The sequence below is a fragment of the Battus philenor genome, unplaced genomic scaffold, assembly GCF_028537555.1.
Source record: "Battus philenor isolate CCGP_79_NKW_IND1 unplaced genomic scaffold, ilBatPhil1.0.hap1 SCAF_17, whole genome shotgun sequence".
Taxonomy (NCBI): domain Eukaryota; kingdom Metazoa; phylum Arthropoda; class Insecta; order Lepidoptera; family Papilionidae; genus Battus; species Battus philenor.
In genome coordinates, this window is record NW_027181679.1 from 11,668,862 (window position 1) to 11,687,593 (window position 18,732).

Here is an 18,732-nt window from a genome sequence, read left to right on the forward strand (position 1 = left end):
ACGTTTGTCTTTTTAATTTTACGTATTTTAAAATATTATAATCTTAAATGAAATGGAAGTTTTATTTTTAAATAAATAATTCACAAATATTCACAACCCCATTAAAATAAACTTAATTATATTTTGTGTAAACATAGAGCATGTAACTTGATAACATCTGCCGTCCGTTCATACGTTAACAGTATTTAATTATTACATAGTTATATTATCTAAAGTACTCGTTGGAATATTATTAAATTTATTTACATTATAATTTACAAACAAATTATATGTAACACAGTTTAAAAATTTCGTTAGACCTAACTATTAATTTTATTAATACTCAGCGAGTGGTTTTCGGAAATTTCCATTACAGGTTATATTTAATTTTGTATGCTATTACTCTCGAAATAGTTATCGAAAGTATATAGCCGTTGATTATGGTTGGAAAATCTGAAAACCATTTCGCTGGATCCAAAGCCTTGACTAGAAACTTTGAGCACTTGTATGAGAGTCATTTATATTTACACTCTTTCTAAAGCTGCGTTGTCTGTCAGAGGGGAGTGTCGCGGGGCGTGTGGCGGGGTGCGGGCGCGGGGGCGGGTAGAGGACGCGGTAGAGTCCGGAGGTGCTGCAGGGGGATACCCGCTCCGCTTGTGGCGCAGGCGCCCGCTCCGCGCGGCAGTGTACACGCACCACTAGCGAAGCGCGCCGGCGGCGGAATGCTCGGTGGTGCGGTCTATAAATATAATTAAATTGAAACATTTTTTTGGCGGCGGTAGTATATCCAAGTCGGCTTATGTGAAGCATATATGAATCATACAGATTGATAGGTTAAACTGTATGAGTACATAGTAGCAGTACATTTAAAAATAAAAAAAAAAATATTTATGTTCTTATGACAACTGTTATGTCACGGCTGCCTAAAGCAACTTTGCATATTAATAGCTATAGACAGACTCATTAGTTAAAGGTGTAACGTATTAATCATTAGCTGATAACCGATATGGTACTCCCTATCTAAACATCAATGGTTTCAAAAATAAAAAAGGTAATAATAATATAACATGTGGCGCAAAAGTAATAGCATAATGTGAACATGCCTTGATTTTTACAAATGGCGTAAAATGTCACTGTTCTTTGACATTTATGATGTACATGTGTTATAATTTTTTTTAATGAATGTCATTAACTTTACACTTTCAATCAAATTTTTTTTCATAAACATAGCTTTTTTTGGTTAATCACAAAATGGCCGCCGATTCACAATGCAACATTACTTTTGCACCATCTGTTAGTAAGAAGAAGGGGTTTCAAAATTCGTATAACTACATTTTAAAAATAATTATTGTTTGCTATCTGCTTCTATAGACTTTGTACTGCCAGGTAAGGCATTTTGCGTTTTAAAATGTTTAAAAGGTAGGTTGTATGATTCGCTCCTAGAAAGCTTTAAACCTATATTTAATCAACCTGTACAACAAAGTAATTGTTCACAAACGGTGACGATAAAAATTGTTTATAATCCGGCATATTCCCAAATTTACAAGAATAGAGTAATCACAAGTTCACACAAGATATATGTACTCAGACATCGGCAAGACCCATAGATTTCTATAAGACTGATTAGTAGCTGCCTGGATACATTTTCCAAAGATTTTAACTAAAACATCTGTCTGCCTTGAGGGTAGACGCTCTATGGTAAACAGGTTTTGTTGAAAAAAAAAAAAAAAACTGAGCATTTCATAACCACCTAAAACCTCGAGGGTTTTCTATTTTGGTAAAATCTATCTCTACTTGAACCTAGCTTGGGACTCAAAGAATCAGTCGAGGTTATTTTTTTTGGGCACGTCACCACAGTAATACAAAAAATCTAATATATATATATATATATATATAAACTTGCATAATATAATATACTAGGTTCTGCTATCTCTAATTTTTAGATACTAAAATGTTACCAAGGTAAACAGAAGCCTTGCGTCATTCGATACTTCATTCTAAAGTTTTTTTTTGAGCGGATTATCACTTCTGTGAAAATTCCATTTGCAGGTTCAGCGGATTCGAGGTGGCAAGCCGCACGCAGAGGGCGCTTAGTTTAAGACCTTTTAAAGTATAATATTTATATATACGCATATCCAATAAAATTCCAAAACAATTACGGGTCTGCCACTTGGAGGGATTTAAAACCAACAAAAAAAAAGTATTAATGAAAAAAAGCATATTATACTATCCAAGAATACTATACTGGTGTTAATGTGTGGAATTAAATGTTGATGCTCGCTCAGGAACCTAATAATTGTTAAGCACTCTTTATAAAATTACATTTGTAAAAAGTAGCTGTTGAGTTTCTCGCCGGTTCTTCTTTGCATAACTGTCTTTGGAACCGGTGGTAGCTTCCTCTAGGTCTAACAATGCCGTCATATTATGTTGATTGATGATTCGAAAGTGCTTACAACAGCATACCCGATTGAAGTATATTTTGTTTTTTTTTTTTTCATTTTTTATTTTGAACAGCGAAACTTGAGGACTGGCAGGAAAGGGGAGGTTCGGGCGACTATGTACTACTATTTTACCGGATTAGGAGTACTTGAATTATTTAAAGTTTTAAAGGAATTCTTTCTTTTTCACATACATTTAGTCATATGACGTCGCCAGCTAGACACCGGCGTCTACATAGATTTCCAATAAAACCGGTTGGAGGCGGTCTGTCCAAGATTACTTTTACCATACCTATGGTTCTTAACACTTAATAAGGTAAAAAAAAATATATTAATTTTAAAAAGTTGTTCGAGTATAATTCCGAAGTTAATATAAATTTGTTTTGAACGGCTGCATATAAAAGTTTATTGGATAAATCTAAATTAAGGGTTATTTGCTTATAGCACAGCTCCATCATTAAAACCGTTTTGGAGTTTAATAACAAAACAATTAAGTTGAAAACAATGCTCGAACTAATCACAAACAACCATTAGACAATGAGTTGAACTATTATTTATACTGTTTAAATCGGTTGTGTAAACTAATATTATAATCTCGAACAAGTTATTAATTTAAACTCTATATTGGCGAAATACTTAAAACCAATTAAGTTCACGACTGTACAGATATTTTCATAGGATCCTCGAGATATTATAGCCAAATTATAATTTTAATAATTACAGTCTTAGCTAGATTTTATTTTTGATCGTATCCACGTGGAAATTAAAAAAGAAATATTTTTTTTAAATAAATTTAACATAAATTACTCTTTATCGTATTGTCTACCTGCCAGTATAAGTTTCATCAAAATCGGTCAATCCATATCAGAAATTAGTCGAAATAAACAGACAGATAAACTGACAATAATTAAAAAATGTAATTTTTGTATATATACCGTACATATATTCACATGTGTGTAATAAAAATTAGTTTATTATTACACACAGACATTACAATTTTATTTATTTGTATAAATTGTAATGTTAATACGGTTAAATATATATAAATAATCTAACACAAATATGTCATGACAGTTTTATGAGTACATAAATGATACTGTGAGGTGTTTATCTTTGGCAATGTTCGCGGTACTGCGCCAAGTACGACTCTCTATCTTATGCAGCCGTACAGACAGGGCTTCTTAACGCTCCTAGCGACATCGATATCTATTTCTTATAGAGTAGAGTCCCACATCTAATAGATTTAAAAATATTACGTATCCCACTAATAATATAGCTTCAATAAGAAGTGAAACCAGTGATATAAAAGATCGGTCATGTTGACGATATGGTTTTACATAGGTACATACCACGAAATGTGGCAAACCATGGTAGCGATGGATGTTAAAATGATTGACATATATGAACTTAATTAGTTAAAATAGCATATTGGAGCATTTTCTAATCTTATACTAGTTCTAATGTTATAAAAATTCTAATGGCTAAAGCGAAATAATTAAGAAGCACTTTTTATTATTTCGTTTTTATTATCATTAAAAAGTATTAAGTTTTTTTGCAGAGATTAACGCAATTTAAGTGAAGATTTTTGTTCGAGATGGTTCATTAACTTTTAGTAACATCATAGATTGTAGCTAAAACATTTTATTAATAAAAGGAGAGCCTATGAAACTAACAGTACGAACATAATAAGGATCTTTAATTTTATTTTTGCTAAAACTTTGTTACCTTACCGAGTTATCATTCATAGGCGGTTGATGCGATGACGGTGGAACAGTGCGTAGTGGACAGTACCCGGGTATACTACCGCGGACACCGGCAACACTTCCACGAGGAGCTCTGTTCCCTGGAGGTGGAGATATTGTGGAAACTTGTTGTTGTCTGAAGTAGTCAATCTGTTGGAAAAGCATATGCTATCGTTCTAATAAGTCAAGTTAGTTTAATAGTAACATTATCAATAGTAAAAAAAATGGAAGTATGAATCTGAATTCAGATCTTATCGACTATTTTAACTTATAAACACATTATATATATATACACACATATATATATATATATATATATATATATATATATATATATATATATATATATAATGTGATAGATTTCCTAGCACTAATAGAAAACGGCCTGGAACTTACGTGTTTCGACGACCTTAACAAAGGTATGCATCCGCCATAATAGGTTTATAGTCTCCATTACAGAACCTTAAGGCCTCAGCGGTTTCAAGTTTCCTCTACTTATCGTTTAAGCATAAACTTAGTTTGTCAAATTATACCTGCATATGATCCGTATCTGAAGGTATTATATCTGGATTTCGATCGTCACTTTCGCTGTCGTCTTTCTCTCGAAGTTTATCTGGTGACGCCGGCTGGGATGATGGGGGTGGTGCTGATCTGGGTTTCCTCTTAGCGCATTTTTGTCGCACCGCAATCATGAAGAGAACAAGAGCGACCATGAGGACTCCACCACCGCCCACCGCCGCTGACATGGCACCCGAAATTTGGAATGCTGTTCTTGGTAAATCTAAAGGAAGTAAATAAGATTTCATTTAATCAAAATCATATATTTTAGTTTTTTTTTTGAGACACATCATAGGAGTGTCACTTTTACGTCGGACTTAAATAGCGTTATTCACGGACAATATTTCCAATAGTAACGGTATAACTCGAGAACAACTATAACGATTATATTCATCTTTTTTAAAAGTTTCTTAATACTTTCTAGAAGGTTCTTATAATGAACAAAGTTAAAAATTAAAATGTTAGGTCTATCGAATTTCACGCACTACGCAGTTCGCTATGAACTTCGAACTTTCGAAATGTTATTTTTAGGTTAGAATTTATTATTCATAGCTAAAATGGGATAAAAGCTTTCGGGTCAGCTGGTGATAAATACGGTATATATGTGGTAATCGGGATGCAGGGATTGAATATTAAAGTCTTTCGTGGGGTACAAATAAATATTTTTTAAACTGCGCACACTCCTTCGTCGTAAAACCGTTGTCGGTCTTCCTCTTTCTCACACACCTCTTGCTCGCACAATCTGACGTTCCTTTTCACGCATGCTCTTACGTTCCATTCCACATATATTCTTAATATATTTAAATGAAAAATGTATAATAAATGAGTATATAAATAGACATTACAAAATATTCCGCATTTGTACAGTGTACTTCATATTTGTATAATATATTCGTACTTACCCAAACTTTTATCGTGTACGTGATGTTTTTCAGGTGGTCTTAAGGTGCTAGCTCTTAGTGGATATGGTTCACCACGGCCTTTGGCATTGTATGCCAAAACAGCTGCCGCGTATGTCTTGCCTGGTTCTAATCCGACAGCGGTGAAGCGCGGCACAGCGCTTGAGACGTTCGCAATAATTTCCTGAAAATATGTTTTACATTAAAATATGGCCGTTATGAAGATGCTGGGCTGAAAACCACGGATTGGCACGCCTATCGAAGGACGACTTATTTATTTTGGTACAGTACACTTAAAAATACAGTACAAAATGTAGAATAATGTTTCGTTTATAGGTGACATAACATAATTTGCAATATACAACATTATGAAGTAAAAATAAACCATCAAATACGGATAGAAATGTGATCGCACATAAGAGGCAACATCTGGCAACAACTTTAGACACCCGAAGAGCTCTTAAAGTCAAAAAGTTTCGCTCGGCGTGAAATCTTCTTCAATAAAAGTGCTTAAAAATACTCAATACAAAATCTGCTATAGATACAAGGAAAGTATCTTTTCTTAAACATCCATCCAAGATAGATAGATGACCTTGAAAAAGTTGTATGAATGCGTTGGATTCAAGCTATATCTAAGTGGTGCTATTGGTAATATACGAGGAAAGTATATGTCCATCAGAGGACGTCTTGCGGGCAAAATGATAACGATGATGGTGATGATTTAGATCAGTGATTCCCAAAGTGGTCTATGTCGACCCCTAGGGGTCTATGACAACCTGCCAGGGGTCTACGACAGCGAAAAAGGATTTGGAGGTCCATGAAATGAAAATGGGGGTCCACGATGTGAATCTCAACACATACACTGATAGTACCTATTTACTTACATCATACTATCTTATAATATCAAAACATTTACATTATTTATAAAAGTACCTATGAAGTAAAAAATTATTATATATGTTTATAAAATTGTGTAAGTTGTAGGATGTTGGTATTCGCTCTGTGGTCGCAATACATTTTGAACTTGTAAAAACCTGAGAGTTGAAGTCTCGTGTTTATTTAATGTTACGCATATTTTACATAACAGATACAAATTTTATTTTGAGTAGTTTTAATTTAAATTCAATTAATAAATGTATAAATTAACATGTGTTTTTACTTTTAGTTTTTAACACTAAACTTCACTACGGTTAGAAATTTACAGGAAATCAATATCAGGTAAGTAGGGGATCTACCTAACACGGAAAAACATGGCAAGGGGTCCATGACACAAAAAAGTTTGGGGAACTCTGATTTAGATAGTTCTTAAGGAATCGACAATCGTAGCAGTTCGATTTGAACATATGTGCTTTTTATCAATGGTAATATAAGTTGAACAAACGAAGATATATCTAACCGTAATGGATTTATAAGGTGAATTAAAGGTTTTGCTCACGTTAAAAGAAGGATTTAATCAATATACATGTTTGTTATGTCATAACATTTTCATATTGTATCAAGTTGTAGGTATGCGACTATTCGATGTTGAACATTTGGACACTTTAACGAAATATGTTTATTTACTCTTAAAACTAGGAATTTAAATCATTATATTTTAAAAGAATAACCGAGTTAAGATATTTGAATTTTAGTAATATTTACTTACTAATTTTATAGTAATATAAAATTAGTAAGTAAATATTAAATGAAAAAAAAAATTGAAATTGTGTCATTCCAAAAAAAGTCAGACTTCCTCAGGAAATTCTGTCATTTTATTTATTTACCTGTAAATATATTATTGCAAACGTTATTTTTTTCACCAGTCTTATAAATATTTCCAATGCATTTTCAAAAGGCATTAAGCCTTTAAAATCGATTCGGGAATATAATTCTGGATGTTCATTGGATGGTAGCTGATATTTTATTATATATCAGCCTCCATGTAGTTTTTTCTTCCTCAATATAAAGCCAGCAATTTTCAGTATTGTATTAGGAGTGAAAAAAAAATTATAATCAAAATATTCTTCATCTATTCTGAACGTTGCACTGTCACAGTATATGGCAACGTTCAGAATACTCCCGCTATAAAATGACAGCTGTCAGATATGACGTTTCTTGTTACGTCACTTGTCAATTGAGCGTTTTCTGAGCTATATCCTTGTACATTTAATTTAATTATATACAAATAGCGTAATGTAGTGTGTGTACAATTATAATTATTGAACAGATTATAAAGTGATATTCACATTTACTCTTAATTTACAACAAATAATTTTAATCATCATAATTTCCGTCTTTAGATACGCACTGTAAGGCCTGTACCACTGTAGCCTTCAACAAAGGTATCTATGGGGGATATACCATAATAGCCACACTTGGCAGGGTTGGCGATCGAAGAGTCGTATTATGGTATGCAGAGGACACTGCAGCCTACTTGTTTGCGAACAGTGGTATACCACATAATTAAATAATTTTAATACATAACTATAAATAATATTAATTTTAAATTTTACCAGAAATGTAAACATAATCTTAAAAATTGGACATTGCTAGAGTGTCTTTAAGATAGATCAAGAGACTTACTTCTTTTAGTTGAAAAAAAAAAACTTGAGCAAAAAAAATCAGAAATAATTAACGTGTATGTAACAAACGTACGGACGCTAATATCTGTGGCACATGGATCCTAATAATAATAAATAAAATGTTTATTTTACCTGAGTAATTATTTCGCGAACTTCGAGTAGAAATGATTGAGGTAGTCCTCCGTTGAAACCTTCGGCGCATCTCACCCCAAATGACGTCAAAGACGCATTTACTACCGTACAGTTGTGCACTTGATCGGGTCGTCCTGTAACATACAAATTTATATCATATATGACTTAATTAACCTGCTATCAAACAATATTACATACTTATTATAATATTTTTTGACTTGTGTGATAGGGTGTTATTGCAATAATCCGTGTATGATAAGATTATAAACCTATAAAGTTCAAGTAAAAAAGAATAAGAGGTTGAAAAAGAATTAAAATCAGAAAACTGTCAAACTTTTCGAAAGGTTTTTTACTGTATTCTTTATGCGAATGGACTCTATCTTGTATATATTGATCTGTTTTAACATTATTAAAAAGCAACTTACCGGCCGCAATGATATGATAAACACAAGGCACCCTCTGTTTTCCTATTCTATTGTGTGCCCAGCATAGCAGGGTTCCGTAGTCCATTTCAGTGTGCGGTGTATAAGTAACTGTCGAACTGGTGCCCGATCTCGAAACATAACTGTCGCTAACTTCGTTACTGTTCGCCGTATTGTTGAAGGTCCATCGAAACTGAGAGAATCAAATATATGATCATAAAAATGTAAACGAAATATGATTTTCATCTTAACCGATTTATTGTTCATTGAGCATATTTTTCTTGAAGAATACAGTTATAATTTTGCATTATTTGACATGTATATAATACATTCAGTTATTTGGTTAGTATGGTTATTATACGAGTACAAATTTTTGGATCTGTTCATAAATATATTTGTTATTGATAGTAATGTGATACATCTATATTGTTGAGGACGGCTGGCATCGCGCAGAGCAGCCATACACAAAGCCCTTCTTCTGTGACCGTGCTAGAGGGTGCTAGAGGGCTTGCGCCGAGCGTGTATACGCGGAACCTCTCCCCACATCCCACGCCCTGGTATCTCTCCCACCAGCGCGCAGGCTCGAGTAAATGAAAGTAAAGACCAGAGTACCGTAACCAACCGCACTCTCTCTCGGACACGATACCGCATAGCATAGTTAGCTTGTAAGAATAAGGTGTAGTTTATGTTGTGTAAATACTTAGTTGTCAGATTTTAAGTTCACTGACCCTTCCGCTTAGTGAACTCAGTTTTAATGAAGCTGTGAAAGCCTTAGGGCTAGCGGCAATAACTTCTATAGAGAAAATGCAAATGCATGTATGATTCTCGCATGTTTGTATATTCCTGATCAATAAACGTGTTTGTTTACTTCATCGTCCTGCGTGTTTCTTTTTGTAGATAACCCTACATGATACGCTAAATGTTAATGTGAAAAGCGCCTCTGTGGAACGAGAACGGTGGCGCAAATATATATCTTATATACATTTTAGGCACAAAGGGAATTGGAAGACATATATTAGCTTACTAATTTTTTATATAGCAGATATCTAACGATGTCGTCTTTCATGTTTAAATAGTTTTAGGTTTAACATTGGACATCTATCTATATAAGAGATATATAAAAATGTTTTTTCTAGTTGAAGGTATTTCAGATGAAGATCTTTTAATAAAAAACTATTCCTAACTCCGCAATAAAATGATCCAGTTTGTCTATATTAATCTTTGCAATCTTAATGAAGAAAATGATAATGAATTAGAAGATAAAGAAGAGACGAGACTTGTTTCATAAACAGGAACAAATGTTATTGCTCTGGTGTAAAAAACTACATGCTTTACCATCGATTTTTCGGCAAATGTGACTAGAATCTGTTTTTCAGTATTTAATATTTCAGAAAGGCTTTCATTAGACTTAGCGATATCCGGATATACTATTACTGTTGTATCATACAACATATCCTGTATATAACAAGATGGCTGAAATACTCACACTGACGTCGGACGGGTTGGCATCAACGTGACATGTTATGTGGGCACGTTCCTGTTTCGCCACTCCATGTACCCTTTGCTGAGAGCTTCGGCATGTTGGTGCATCTGTTATGAAATCATGCATTTGTGAAAGGCATTACAAAGTACTCGGTAATTTCTGTTCAACTACATGTTAAAAAAATAAACAGAATATTTATCTTTGAGTTAGTTTAAAGAATCCATTATTAATTTAACATTCAACTTTAAATATTACATAGGAATCGTGAAATTTTGCATTAAATGTTATTTTTATTACATCGTGTTTTAAAATATACTATTATCATTATGAAAGTGGTACCATATTATGGAAATGAAGATATTTAGAGACTTTTTTTTTACAAAGAAAGTGTGAAGTACTTTTCAGATAAGTTAAAGTTAGTTTCTTTGTTAATTTTAATCTAAGTACTCAAGTTCAACCAGCAACGTTAAGCTTGAATAGATTTCAGGCTCAAGATTGCTGGTTGATGCATTAACACTTCCTGATATGTATATTATATATACATATATATATATATATATATGCATATTTATTTATATACATATATATTTTTATATATGCATATATACTTGGCAGTAACTTTGACGACCGCAGTTTGATATTATGGTACGCAAAGGACGATGCTGCATATACTATGGAAACTTGCTTGTGGGCAGTGGCAATCATATATAATTAATGCACAAGTGTGAATTATATAAAATTGTATTCCGGGAATCGAACCCGTGACCTACCATCGATTTTATACTTAAATGTGTGGTATAAAAATATGTTAATTGTTTAACACTCACATAATACGTTCAGCGTGAATGGCTTGCTCTCTCCATCGCCTTCCGCGTTAAAACCAACGCACGTGTAATTGCCAGCTGTCTTCCTTCCAACCCCTTGAAGAACTAATGACTGATTCGTAATAATTATACCATGTCCAACATTGTGCACCAACATTTTGCCCTGAAATATAAATGCAGACTTATAGAGACGTCCCATAAATCAACGTCATGACTAAATCAGGTAAAACGGTTTTTAAAAGAGTATTACGTATAATAAAAGTAGTTTATAAACATATTAATTAAAAATGAAACTATTCTATGTAAAAAAGTAAGCGAATTGAATATATCTTGTACAGTACCCGGCGATAAATATTGCACATCGACCTTTGGAAAGAGACAATCGGCTAATTTCGGCTTCGTAGAGCATTATCTCTGTCCCACATTATCTATGTGACGTTTTGTCAGTCGTTATTCAAGTGCAATGGAGTGCGGTCGCGTCCAGTACAAAATATATATTAAGAGTTGTTAAAACCCCCCAAATTTAAATAATTTAAAAAAAATTAGTTGTACTATGGCATCTTTAGGTAAAGAGGAAAACTTTTACGAGACCAGTCCCGCGAAATTATCTACAATGTTTATAAATATTTTGTAACCGAGTTGTATCTTGGAATATTTACTTGAAAGCAACTGTGCAAAGACTAAGGGTAAAATTATATATACAAAGTTTTCATACTTACATTATGTCTCCATTCTACTTTGTAAACATACGGATGCGCCTTAATAATACAGTCAAAGTAAACATCGGAGCCCTCTCTAATGTTTTTAGGATCCAAATTAGTTCCCAATCTAACAGTCGTTTCGGGTACATCTATAAAATATACATAATTTCAATGCAATTCAAATTGTTATATGTTTAAGTCTAAATTGTAAACCGCAAAGCGGCGTGGTATGTCAACGTTCTAAACATTTGTTGAGGTTAACCATACTGTTAATATTTACGATCTAATATTCACAACTACGTTGTGTTTTGTTTATAACTTGTTGATTTGTTACATGCATATGATTTTTGTTAAACCAAAAATTGAAACGTGTACGTTGTAAATATTTACGTGTTTACTATTTGATACATAAAAAACCTAAAAAACCGTATTTACAACTATCTTTAGTCAAGTATCCAAATAACATTGCTATATGATTTTGTCTCTTCAAAACATTGTACTGAAGTCGATGAAGAAATAGCCTGTATCACCGTCATCATTTCAGGCCATAGCAGCACGCTGCAAGGTATATGCATCCTTCAAAGATATCTATGGTGGGATATACCAAATATTTAATGGAATCAGGCGTTACCTTGCAGAAGTCCTTCCTAAGTAAGAAAAGGACCAATATTTAGGCACTTCCGCACGTGCAGTGGTAGTCGTGCAAAAAAGTGCACCGCCCGCCAGCCCGCTGACAAATGCGCATGCGGCAAACAATGTGAACTACACAACTGCTACCGTCAAATCACTCAACACGTGTTTCACCCCTCCACGGGGCATCTTCAGAAGTTATGTTACACCGATTAGTGCCAAACACATATATTGGTCCTTTTATTACTTAGGATATTCCAAAATCACCACGCTAAGCAAACGAGTTGGCGATTGCTGTGTATTATCGTACGCAGAGGACATTGCCACCCGACCGAATTTGTTTGTAAGCATTAGTAATCCTAAATAATTGATGCACAAAGTGTGCATTATATAAGATTTTATTACAGGATTCGAACCTGCAATCAATCGTAAAGTCTCAGTCTTGTACCTCTTGGTTAACAAATACCCACATTTAGCTAAAATACTATCGAGAAAAGAACATTAATTTTTTTTTAATTTATATCATTAATCAAGTAAATAAATTTAAGTATAAAAAGACTGCAATGTGACTTGATCGCAACGCACTAAGCGTTGGTTAATATATTCACAGATATAAATTAAAATTAAACCTCATTAAATATAAAAACTAATGAACAATGAAACCTTATTGATTATTTAGTTTAGTAACAAAAATTGTAGTAAATAAAGGCTGCTTTGTAATTCTTTTACCTATACTTCTTTCTTCTATGTGCACTATAATATTCTTTTATTATTGAGGTTTGTACATATTAGGGGCATCGGAAAGTAATATCTTTTCTGTCGATATATTTTACTGAAATTATATATTATATTGAAAATTTGTATACTAGGTGGTAAAAGGTTGATAACGTAGGTGAATATATTATTGATTTGAAATAAAACTTGTTAAAAATGAAGTCGAGTGAATTTAACTTAAGAATGCGACATTACTTTCCGGTCCCCCTAATATTCCCTAGAGTAAAACATCTCTTGAATTATTTAAATCAAAGGCTTCTTTAATATTTTACTAACATTGTATATCTAACAGCCAATCGTCTTCAAGTGCTGCCACTGATGCCATTTGAGGATTAGAAGCTCGACAAGCTAATTTTGCGCCGGAATCTGATTTCGTCAGCTGCAACGACACCGTAGATGTTGTTGTGTTTCCATCTGACGACAACTGTAACAATTTCGAAAAATCAAGTCATTATATTTTCATTTCAACCGGAGAACTCTACTGTGGATTTTCAATTAGACCTGTTGATAGAGCTCTAATTTTGATCGCTAGTGTTGTTTTTACTTTTTTTTTTTTCGCTTTTACTAAACGCAGAGGGGGAGAGGGTTGCCGCTATTTGATACGGATCTTTCTTCTCCCAGCTGTGAGTCACAACAGCTATTTATCATTATATACAATTTTTGTTATGTTGGTGAATTTGGAAGTTTTACTCGATTATACCTTAATTGGTACATTATTTTATATCAAGTCACTACCCAAGCGCTATAGACCGAAGATAGATAAATGGTAGAGGCCTATATGTAGCGTCTTCCGATGATCTTAAAGTGGATGTCATACGCTACACCTGCCTACCCATGGTCTCCACTTCTGCCTACCTACTTCAACATGTCAATCTGATGAGATATATCTGTTAAGTAAGAAGAGGACCAATATTTAGTGACTTCCGCACATGCAGTTGTAGTCGTGCAACAAAGTGCACCGCCAGCCCGCTGAAAAATGCCCATGCGGCAGAGTCATCTCTGTGTTTGGCACTAATCGGTGTAACATAACTCCTGAAAATGCCCTGTGGAGGGGCGAAACACGTGTTGAGTGATTTAGCGGTGGCAGTTGTGTAATTCGCATTGTTTGCCGCATGCGCATTTATCAGCGGGCTGGCGAGTGGTGCACTTTGTTGCACGACTACCACTGCATGTGCGGAAGTGGCTAAATATTGGACCTTTTCTTACTTAGGATGGACTTCCGCAAAATAACTGATTCCATTAAATATATATCTGTTACTTTTGTCAACAGATTTCATTGCTCATTTATTTCCGTAAAGATTTGCACAGCCCGAGTATGATACGTTCTCCGGGCTTCCTACCATATATTAAGTAGTAGAATTATAACCCGTCTTTTCAGGGTCACAGTGAATGGGTACCTACTGATTCTGTGTGCTGTTTCATTAAGCTAGTTGGTGATCATGCACTGACATGCAATCATTAAAAAAATTCTCGAATAGAACAGAGTGCTAATCTATAAGAATAATTCTTACTTTGATTAAATTATTTACGTCTATCACACTGTAATTGCACACGAGGGACTTTAAACGATTTCCTTCAATCAATTGTGTACGATACGTTCTTTTTATTGGCTTCCATTTTGTTTGAATCGGTGTTGAGGGGCAAATTTATGTACATCCTCGCAATTGAGAGATACATTAAGTCTTATTTATTTTCCTACACAAGTACAACTGATACGAACTTATCTATTATTCTTAGATCATTTTAAAGTTAATATTAATGAACAAAGTATGCTATTTATTTTAAAACTTCTTTCAGTGGTAATGTAAAGTAAAAAAGGTTTTTAAAAATTAGGCAACTTAAAAAAGTTAACCGTGTAAATTACTAATTTTAATTGTTAACAAGTTACTTATACGTAAGTTGTAAGAAATAAAATCATGTTTATTTCATTTAAAAAAAATACTGACCTCCTTTACACGATCATTACAAAAATAATTCAGTAGATTACTTTATAAAATTAATGTTCAAGAAAGGTATATATAAAAAGTGTATTAAAAACAAATTTATAATTACAAGATTTAATAAGCCTGCTAGAAGTGTTTTTTACTAAGTATTTTAATTAAAATTATTTTTCTTTAATGTCCAAAGTATAACGAAAATTCCTCGAACTTTGCAGGAAAATTGCAGAAAAAGCAATCAGTAGAAATAAAAGTTAAAAATAAGAATAAGTGTGAACAATGACATAGGAAATAAAGCAAAATAAAAAGTATATAGAACAAAATGTTTAAAATAAAATAAAGAAATATAAAACTGAGGAATGACATGAGGAATGAATGATATCGTGGTATGAAAATGAAAGGGAGAAGAAATGTGGAAAGAAAAATGAAGTATGAAATGTTTTAAGTAGAATGCAAGACGAGAGCAAAAAAAGGAATATGAAAAAAAATAAAAAAATAAAACGACCCTGTCCTTCCCAAAGATAAGGATAGGAGAAGCCCCCGATAGCGGGGACCAAATAAGTAAAGTAAAATGCAAGAATTTATTCTCTACAGACAGACGGAACAATCGCTGAAGTATACAAGTCTTCAGTAGCCGCGATGGTAATAAACAATGCCTGTAAAATCAAACATTCTGAATGCCCTTTCAATTTGACTAATAACGGACATTAAATTAACGTCAAATTACACGAAACACAGATACCGCGATAATAAATTGAAGAGGTTCTATCAAAGCTTTCGGGTAAATAATAAATTAAGGCAGCCATTGCTTGAGTCTCTAAAGGTTGAATTATATTGAATCGGTCTGCGTTAATATTAATTTCAGCTGCGAACATCCGATGAGCGCCGAATTTAATTAATTCAAGCGGAACAATTCAACTTTCATGAACAAGTTGTCGCATACTTTACACTTGCTATGTTTGAACACCTGTAAGACAGTATATCGGTATAAAATGTGCGGTCTTTAAAGTATTTCAATATGTCCATCGACTGCTACATCAGAATTTAGTATGTACGAGACTCTTCGCGCCACCTGCTTACTATATGTAATATTTTTTACAACAAAAATTTCTCGTTAAACTGTTGTGATTTATTAAAATTTAAAAACATCATTATAAAAAGCATACAGACGTAAATGTTGCAGCATATTTAATTCTCTAAAATTCGTATTAATTATTAATAAAATTTTATAGTATATTTGCAGATTATCAAATTATTTTACGTAAAGTATAGTTGTGTGTGTGTGTTTTTTATTTACAATTTTTATATATTGTGGTAGTTTTAAAATTTAATTCTCACATACAACTGCGTTTTCGTCAATTATTTGCCCATGGAAATTAAATATAATAGTTATTTTAACAAATGCTAAACATTACGGTATATTTATGAAAACATTTTATAAGTTCATTATAAACATAATAAACTAAAAAAAATTGGAAGTCAATAATATATTTATAAGGCATCGTGAAAAACTGGCTGTAAAGTTTCGACTATAAAAATCTGTAATTTGTAATTTATTTGTAGTAAACGGTTGGAGTACCATTTACGAAATAAGCTTATTATTCAATAAACAAATATTTAAATGACTAGAAACATTGGCGATGATGTCGCTCGATTATTTTGATTTCATTTCGCTTATATCTGTAAGTGTATATGTATAAATATCTATTGTTAAACTTTATTAAAATATACGTTGTGGAGTTTCCTATTTCTTCTCTATAAATATCAACACCGTGCGACATAATTGAGTTAAAAATGAAAAAGATTTGCAGACAATGGTAGGCTGCTCTTCAAGGTCCGGGAAGACAGACGAACACTATTTTTGTAATGATTTATATTTTGGAACACGTGTTACACAAAAACCACTCAGTTTTAAAGACAACAACACGTCGGTAAATCAGCACTATGTCTAAGACGCTTACTGGCTAGCGCCATCTAGTAGATTTTTAGAGAAAATGTGATAAAACGTTTCTATGTATTTACTTGATTAAAACAAGTTGACAATTAATAAGAGCTATAAGAAAAGGACCATTATATAGCTACTTCCGCCAATGCAGTAGTAGTGACTCTGACACTCTGTGTTTGGCACTAATCGGTGTAACATTACTCCTGAGGATGCCCCGTGGAGGGGTGGAACACGTGTTGAGTGATTTAACGGTGGTAGTTGTGTAATTCGCATTGTTTTGCCGCATGTGCAATTATGAGCGGGCTGGCGGGTGGTGTACTTTATTGCACGACTACTACTGCATTAGTGGAAGTAGCTATATATTGGTCCTTTTCTTACTTAGGATGGACTTCTGCAAAATAAAGTCTGAATCCATTAGATATAATAAGGGCTGTGTTAAAAGTTCCAATGTGCAATATTTTTTTTATTTTTTCTTTAGAGGATATGCAATATAGATCAGACCTCGCGGATCTATAGTAGTTTAGATAAAACTTAAAATACTGTTTGACTTTTTTTTTTGTTTTGGTGGGGGAAATCTTCCGGTATTCAAGATACCCTGCCTCTGGGGGGAGGACAGGGGTATGTGGGATTCCTACCCACTAAGCCCCCCCCCCCCCCGGTGGTCGCCCTCTGCGCTAAACGGGGGACCGCGGTATCTCCCGGTCAGGGATCGCCACGCGGTCTTCCCTCGCGCCGTGCTATTTTTCGATAGCCCGTCCCGGGGTATACTGTATAATACTGTATAATACTGTTTAATACTGAATAATACTGTTTGACTATCTCAACAATGTAAATGAAATTAGTTTTTTTATACATACTCTTTTGCTATTTTAGACCTAAAATATAGAAAAAAATTAATTAGGATTGATAATTATTATAATAGTCCGTTTTATATTCTAATTTCTGACAGGCTTCCGCCTTAATATTTCAAGCTACACCCGCCACTTGTAACAACAAACATTATCAACTGAAACTCTCTGAACGGCTCTCCCTTACGACCGATTTGAGTATGCCTCGAGCACTAGCTGCCCCATTCAATCTACATTTATTACTTTTACGTGCCCTTATTTTAAGTAGAGTTCGCGACGTTGTTTCTTATGGTAATACTAATTAAGGAAGCTGCGATCGGTTGACATCAGATTAGCTTTGTCTTTGTTGTGAATTCGATTAAATTCTCTTAATTGGAGACATGAAAATTTATCTGTCTAAAGCCTCCCAAAAGTTGGTATATCCCATGTTTACGATATAATCTTTATACTGTAGTCATTTTAGACACTTTCGATATTCTTTAGTAAAATTTAAAATATTCATCTAATCTTAAATATATCAAAATTTTCACTAATAGGATATATATGGTTATATATAGGTTATGGATGTGAGAGAATTGAAAAGTTGATTACATAGCTTAATTCAGGGATGAACAATACGAAGCCCGCAACCCACTTGCGGCCTATTAAAAATATTTATGCGACCCGCCAAGCAATTCTGAGATTGAATTTATTATATCGTCTCTCTCCCGCCGATATATTGTTAAAGTGGAATTTTTTTTTGTGACGATTTACTCATACGATGTTGCGGTTTAAAAAATGAATTTAAATATGTGAGTCTGTACACATCGAAATTTTTTATGGATTGTTGTTGTTGTATCAGCTCTGAGAAATTTCCGCT

The 18,732-nt window shown here is 33.4% G+C and overlaps 1 protein-coding gene across 1 annotated transcript in view; it reads right to left on the bottom strand.

Moving 5' to 3' along the window:
* Window positions 1-418: 418 nt before the first annotated feature.
* Window positions 419-18,732, bottom strand: part of side-VII (sidestep VII) — a 247,951-nt gene continuing 229,637 nt past the window's right edge. The window contains exons 7-16 of the mRNA XM_068763149.1: window positions 13,420-13,567; window positions 11,758-11,888; window positions 11,042-11,201; window positions 10,218-10,321; window positions 8,735-8,924; window positions 8,310-8,443; window positions 5,620-5,800; window positions 4,693-4,940; window positions 4,148-4,309; window positions 419-718 (exon numbers count right to left, since the gene is read on the bottom strand). Of these exons, the coding sequence (XP_068619250.1) occupies window positions 533-718; window positions 4,148-4,309; window positions 4,693-4,940; window positions 5,620-5,800; window positions 8,310-8,443; window positions 8,735-8,924; window positions 10,218-10,321; window positions 11,042-11,201; window positions 11,758-11,888; window positions 13,420-13,567 (1,644 nt within the window). The 3' untranslated portion in view covers window positions 419-532. The remainder of the gene's footprint in view (window positions 719-4,147; window positions 4,310-4,692; window positions 4,941-5,619; window positions 5,801-8,309; window positions 8,444-8,734; window positions 8,925-10,217; window positions 10,322-11,041; window positions 11,202-11,757; window positions 11,889-13,419; window positions 13,568-18,732) is intronic.